This window comes from Berghia stephanieae, chromosome 1 (genome assembly GCF_034508935.2).
Source record: "Berghia stephanieae isolate SIO BIC M18660-M18661 chromosome 1, UCSD_Bste_1.3, whole genome shotgun sequence".
NCBI lineage: Eukaryota > Metazoa > Mollusca > Gastropoda > Nudibranchia > Aeolidiidae > Berghia > Berghia stephanieae.
Window position 1 is genome coordinate 41,319,893 of NC_088360.1, and position 7,500 is coordinate 41,327,392.

A 7,500-nucleotide genomic window follows, 5' to 3' on the forward strand; every position below is an offset into this window, starting at 1 on the left:
TGATCTTATTGGTGGTGGTGGTGTTTGTTTTTTTTATATTGGATTCGGTATGTGTTATTTAGTTAGATAATTGTATTTGAATTTGACCAAAAAATGCCAGCTGTTTGCATCCTTATGTTACTCAAACTTGTTATCTGTAGGTCTCAGGTTCGTTTACCGCTGTGAGCAGCTCAAAGTTGAATCCTTAGAAAAATGCTTTTTACTCACACTCTCCCACGATACCAAGTTTTGAACTGGGTACATAATCATGTACTTAGCCAGCAACAGCGTTTGAGAACCCGCATAACTTTGTGGTCATCTCGCAATATGAATGGTATTGAAATAATTAATACAGCGCGAGGAATCCACAAAGTGCTTTGATCTCAGACGCTACACATATAAAGACAATGATAGGTACAACAAATCGCAAGTATTGTTACTACTCAAATGCCTGCCCGAATTAGAATGTTTTCAAAAGTTTTCTTAAGTTACTGAACCTGGATGCATCTTTGCCTTATTTATCTAATAAACTTTTGAGACCTCGACGGAGGAAGATTTTTCAGCTAGAGATAGTTTACATAAATAAATTAGACCCTTCCACAACGACATCATAAGATATCGTCGCCTAGGCATCCCACGAAGGATTATAGATCATTATCCATAAAACAAGATATCTGATGACAACAGGAATGACCCATTTTGTCCAAGTGAGCAAATTGGGGGTTTATAATCTTGCCCAAGGAAAAAAAAACCAAAGTGCCTGCAGCGGGGATGGAACACGGGACTTTCCGGATCACAGTGTAATGCCTTAATTACTCGCCCACTTCGCCCCCTTTTACATATGGGAGCATTAATCAGTCGTTCATTCTTGGATCGGAATGGTCTGGCAGGTGTATACAATTCACGTGTGGCTATGTGGTCTAATAGTATGATACTCGCTTTCGGATCGAAAGGTCCTGGGTTCAAGCCTCGCTTGGCGCATAGTTGAGTCCTTGGAGAAGGCTCTTTACTCACATTCTCTCACCATACCCAGGTGTAAAACGAGTACCTGGCCGTTAACAGCGTTAGCTCTGTCCGAAAAAAAATTGTAACATCGCCTAACAGGCGTCATGTCCCGTCCTAAATATTGAATGTTGCTGTTGGCTAGGGACCCCTTGTAAAGCGCTTTGAGCACATTTAGTGGATATTGCGGTATATAAAAGCTTTTAAAAATTCAATACAATTCAAGAAGCGCAGAGAGATGAGATGGCATTATATATTATCATTTAGGCATTTGAACATCACTCTCAATGCGGCTATGAGGTCGAGAAGGTTCGAGTCCGCTATGAGCAACGCATAGTTGAGTCCTTGGAAAGGCTCTCTACTAACATTATCTCACCGTGCTCAGGTGTAAAATGAGTACCTGGCTGTTAGCAGCGTTATATTTGTCCGAAAATAATTGTAATGTCGCTTCACAGGCGTCATGGCTCGTCCTACATGCTAAGTGTTGTTGTAGGCTTGGGATCCCTTGTAAAGCGCTTTGAGCACGTTAGTGGATAGTGCGCTATATAATTGCTCAATTTTAAAAGGAGGCCAATGTAGAGACCTAAAGATGGGCCTGGTGCGCTCTTAATCTCATAACATAAATTGATCTGTTGGATAATATCTCAAGTTTTGTTATTGATAACTTGCTGTTCGGTTGTGATCTATTTGTTATATTTTCCATTTTGGCAATCATGTTTAGAATTTACAGTAAACAACTATGCAAGGCTGTTATGTTTCTCCATGATCATAGTATTGTCCATCGGGATGTAACGCTTAATAATTTAGTTCTGGATCATAGAGGTATGTGATTAATTTGTAAGTTATCAATTAGTCATTATCAAAACTAACATCACCAACATCAAGTTATACAATGTTATGCGTAATCAATGGCCATAATCAGCAATTGTGTATAATTCAAATCCATACGTTGTGTCCTTGGGTAAGGCACTTTCTCCATAATATTACCCCATTCGACTTAGGTGTGAACGAGTACCTGGCAAGAGACAGTGTCGTATATTGTAAGAGTGGTAGTAGAATAATGACGCCTAACAGTTGACTAGTATTGTCTGAAAAGGAATATGATTCTATGTGATCTGCTGGTGGAATGAATGGAACATTATGAAGCACTTTGAACATGGTTAATCCGTTGAAATTTGCTATATAAATGTTCATATTTGGCTTTTTTGTATATCTACTCATTACGATCATTATCTTCATTAGCATATTTAATATCATCAGCACTACCATCATCAGTCTATCTGGATTTAATTATCAAAAATAATTCAAGGGCTGACAGCTTATGAAATGCTGCCTTACTTTGATCAAATTCTTTAAAATGCTGGCCAGAAATCTCGTCCTTCAAGTATCGATTCATTAAGATGAACCTCGACTTGTCAAAATTTCTCAAACCTAGGACTTTAAGTTGAATAAGAAATTTATTAGCAAAAAAATAGAATTAAAATATTATTGTCATTTTTTAAGCTGGGGACAATCTGGTATCTTTCCGGCTCCTCATTTTTTTAGAATTCTCAACGAAAACCTGTCAGAGATATCATTAGTGCGGACCAATCTAAACAATTCTTGGGGAAAAAGACATCAGCCTTAAAAGGGGATATTTAGCATAGCAAAACTTGCAATGGGGGATGAATTTCCAGGCTACGATAAAATACGATATTTCGATAGTGGGACTCGAATCCGAATCCCCGTGGTGGGTGTGCAATACCTGGTCGTTATCTTTTTAAAAAAGATTTGGTCTTTTATAACTAGAAACAACGCAAACCCCATCCTATTTCTGCGTTTCAAATATTATGTCTCAAACAGTAAAATGAATGTTCGTATACATACAAACACAGGCAATCTTCGACTTATTGACTACAATCTATGCCGGTCGGTGACCGATGCAATGGGAATGAGATTCTCGGATTTAGGTGCCTCCATGTATGCAGCTCCGGAGATCTACAAAGACAAGTTATGCAGCTATCCTGTCGACTGGTGGAGTGTTGGTGTCTGTCTTTATCGTTTCACCACTGGCGGTTATCCTTACCCCACTACAACCCGACGAGTTTACAGGTTTGTGCTTTTATGTCTCTCTGTTTCTGTGGCTTTGTCGTCTTGTGGCATGACGCTTATGTTTAGGGCTGTAGGTCCTTGGTAGGGGTCCCGTCCTTACCGTTTCACCAATGGCATTTATCCGTACCCTTCTACTGCCCGACTAGTTTACAGATCTGTGCTTCCATGTTTATCTGTTTATCACCCCGGATGGATCACCGCCTTGACGTTGGTTGGGGTGCTTGAGGTATATCATGGGGCAAATGTGTAATTCAGCTTGACCGTCACTAAACCATCCTGGATGTCGAGTCGTTACATGGGTGCCTTGATATGTAAATAAGGAATGGCGATATAAGCCGGTGCCCGAATGGCTCAGTATATTTCGGGCTCCACAGTATATGATAACGTCCATCGTGAAACCTCAATGGCTAAGCGTCGGATACCTAGCTAAATACTGCCACGTTCGTGTCGTCAGGGTCGCGGGCACGCACAAGTCAGCAATCGTCCCGAATTATCTTTAGCTGGGAGATACGATGTTGGGGTCAGCGAGCAGACCCATATATTGTCCATCAGCATCGAGATCCAGAGTATGGCAAAAATATGAGCTTTTATCAAACCTACTGGCCGTCCATAGCGTTGACATTTGCCCATTAAAGGAGACCAATCTTTATTCAGGCGTGCAATCTACTCGATTCTAGATTCCAGACTATACGGTAGTCCAACGGGAGAACAATTCGAGGCTCAAAGGAGATGTTAGCGTTTACGCTAAAAAGCCTTTTAAGGTATAAGGGTCATAGGGAGCGTTACGGACAGCATTGAGGTGAATATATCTTCCGTGGAGACGCTGAGTTGTATTTGCACAACATATACAAACCGCCGAAGGCGACTTGGACTACACCATCGGTGGTTAGCCACCCTTCCATCTGCTGTCTGGGAGAATTTGATAGCTGCCACCACGAGTAGGAGTACCGAGACAGCAACGAGGCGGTTATACAACTCGGTACACGGATTGACTGTAAAAGCCTGCACCTAGTGTATGATACTACAGCCAAGGGTACTTTCAGGGGGACCCGCCATAAAAAGGAGTCTACTCCAGACTTCACCCTCGGGACGAAGGGAGCGAACGAAGAACAATTGCATATTAAACGGACAGTCCTTGGCGACTTCCCGCATAGCCAGCAAAGGCTGGTACTTATCATTGCCGGGGTGACGATCCTGAGAGCGCAGTCTTTCCCACTCTGCAGATGGATTTATTTCAGGAATGCTAACGGGGAGGAATGCATTTCCTATATCGAGCAAGTCCGAGAGCATAACCAGATTTAACAGGCTGCTAATTAAGAGTGCGCACCGATCTATTCCAAGGGGCAAACGGATATTCTACACCCCTTTCTGATTGTTAAGAACAGAAAAGCAGCAGGGATAGATGGCAAATATCCCGAGATGGTGACGCATATGGGCCCCAGGGCATGGGTATGATTGGCAGAGAAAATGTCCGACGACCTTGCAAAAGAACAGCATCCTCAAGGGTGAAAATATGCTAATATAGTTGTCATCCTGACGCCAGTGAAACTGGCGAAAGGCGCTGACAGTTTCAGAACCATATCACTTCTGAGCTACCTGTACAAACTTATGGAGCGTTTGCTTTTGAACCGATTGGTGCCTTCCTATGCTGGCTTCAGGTTAGGGAGGTGTACAACGGAGCAGATCATTACCCTTACAGAGAATATTGATTGAAGCAGGATACGAACGGAAAGTGTACATTGATGCTGTATTTATAGACCTATCGGTGGCACACGATGCGGTCCGGTGCGAAGGGTTAATGCTTAATCTTGCAAAAATCATAGGGTGCAAAATGACCATGAAGCTGTTTTCTTTCGTTCCAAGAGAAAGACAATTCCATGTGACCCTGGGATATTCCACTAGCAAAGTCAGGAAACTGAGGAATGGTTTGGACGAATTAAATCCCTCGAGGGGGCTGGAACGTAGACTCCTCAAAGGTGGGAGTGAAGTTGCCAGGCTTCTGTACTAACAGAAGGCGGCATTGGCGGGCGGCGAACTGACATCGGTCGAAAACCTGCCTTACAGCAGCGTCGCTTCATCAGTGGGGACTTTCCACCTGTCCCACATGTACGCGTTGTGGCAAAGAGCACGAGATCGCAGTGCATCTAGTCGAGCGTTGCGTTGTAAGGAAGTCTCTGGGCGGAATCGCGATCGTACACGAATGCGGCGAAGAATTTGCGGTCTAGATAGATGATCATAATTAGTATTTTGTAACCCCACTAGAAGCTACTTCTCTGTTCCTGTGGGTTTGAGTCTTGTGGCATGACACTTGCCTCTATGCCTACAGTTCCTCGGTTTGAGTCCCGCGGATGGCACACAAAGTTATGTCCTTTCAAAATCTCTTCACTCATATTTTCCACGCACTCAAGTGTAAAACGAGCGCCTAGCCGTAATAGCATTGTCTATTTCGAAACATATACTGTGTGTGATCGTCATAAACGTCATACTTGTTATGTTTTGCTGTTGGCTTTGGATCTTTTGCAAATCGCTTTGAACACACTAATTGTTTTTTACTCTATGTAAAAGCACAAGATTTTTTTAAAAAATTACATTTAGACCCATTGATTTCAAACCGAACACATTTCCCAAAACTAACATGGGAGTAACATTTATATTCGTTCTTTCGTTTTGTTTTCATAAATTCATGTCATCCAAGAGCTAAAATTTAGTATTCAATAGAAATTTGCAATTGACTGTGTATCCGGATCGTGAAAATAGGGAATTAAAGTGTGATGTCAAAATACTGGTTCCAATCTGATTGGAAGTGCAAAACCAGCCTTCCGGAGAACTGGACACATACAGTATGCTACTGTTCTTATGCTTTCAGATTGGTGGCATCTTATTTTCTAGTCTAATTAAATGCAGGTCGTCAATAAAGATAATTCATCCTCGCTCTTTTACGCACCAGCATCTTAAGAATCTGGCAGTACATCCTGCTACCAAAATAGTTATGCCACCATATAATTGTTCACTATTCACTCCGGAGGACTGGTTACACACTTCCGATGAGGTTTGATCCGGAAGAGAGGACGGCGTCGCGTCCCGACTGATCTGCCCTATTGCGCCAAAAGTTCCGGGATAAAACCGAAATAATATTATTATTATTGCACGATACAGTCAAGACGAGGGACAAGAGACTGGAAAGAAACAAGAAATAATTAGGCTAAAAGGTCAAACTTCCTTTACTGCGATTCGCACCACGTCAAACTATAGACTTCTGGTAGAATATTCTCACCATTAAATCACAGAACTCTTATATTCTTCACAAGAAATGCCCATGCTACACTATGAAATCCATAAACGTCAGTAACATCACTGTCCGTCAATATACTGACGGCTATACTATACAGAGAAAATACTCTTTATGTAATCTTAACATTTTTTATGCATGGCACGTCTGCAAAGTTCCATTTTATTTGGATGAATAAAGTATACATTATTATTATTATTATTATTATTATTATTATTATTATTATTATTATTATTATTATTATTATTATTATTATTATTATTATTATTATTATTATTATTATTATTATATCATTATTATTATTATTATTATTATTATTATTATTATTATTATTAGTATCATTATTATTAATTACTATTATTATTATTATTATTATTATTATTATTATTATTATTATTATTATTATTATTATTATTATTATTATTATTATCATTATCATGAATTATGCAAAAATGTTGTTACATAGATCTCCTTTCGCTGACATAGATTTTGTTTTATTTCTTAGCAAGAACTAGACCAATGATGTTAATGCATGTCATAATTCCGTTAATACAATTTTTATTTCCTATTTTTCTATTTAGTCTGTAATTTATAGACATTTCCATATTATGTTGTTTTTTTTTAAAACACCATTGTCATTTTCTCTTAAACAGTTATTATGTTATCAAGAGCCACAAAGTTATCTACCCTAGAGAATTTTTTGACAAGCAACCACTGCGGTCTTTGACAGAAAATCTGTTGGTTAAAAAGAGTTCAAGAAGACTTGGCACTAACTCTGAAGAGGCGATAAAGGTTGGTTTCTTTCAACTTAGAAAAGTGAGTGAAGCAGGCCCTTAATAACAAGAAATGTAGTAAGTAGGAAAGTGCCAGTAGACAACAGAGAATAAAAACTTCGCGGCGGCGAAGTTTTTATTCTCTGTTGTGCTCTGGCACTTTTCTACTTACTACATTTCTTGTTTTTTTCAACTGTAACTTGCACGGAGTATTTTCCATGTTAATGTCGCAGTCTGTGCTTTCTCAGTATCTGGGAGAACTTACAACCCTTCTCATTCTTATTTCATAAGGTTTTGTAAATATGTACATTTCGTATCAAACAATTTAAAAATTGTCCAAGGAAAAATCAACAATATATACTCTTA

At 39.7% G+C, this 7,500-nt stretch overlaps 2 protein-coding genes across 19 annotated transcripts in view; one reads left to right on the forward strand and one right to left on the reverse strand.

Moving 5' to 3' along the window:
- Positions 1 to 7,500, reverse strand: part of LOC144974676 (SCO-spondin-like) — a 116,924-nt gene that overhangs the window by 101,200 nt on the left and 8,224 nt on the right. The gene's annotated exons all lie outside the window — the stretch shown is intronic.
- Positions 882 to 7,500, forward strand: part of LOC144974760 (putative serine/threonine-protein kinase DDB_G0277449) — a 7,354-nt gene continuing 735 nt past the window's right edge. The window contains exons 1-3 of the mRNA XM_078917995.1: positions 882 to 1,803; positions 2,856 to 3,072; positions 7,015 to 7,153. Coding sequence (XP_078774121.1) covers positions 1,695 to 1,803; positions 2,856 to 3,072; positions 7,015 to 7,153 — 465 coding nt within the window. The 5' untranslated portion in view covers positions 882 to 1,694. The remainder of the gene's footprint in view (positions 1,804 to 2,855; positions 3,073 to 7,014; positions 7,154 to 7,500) is intronic.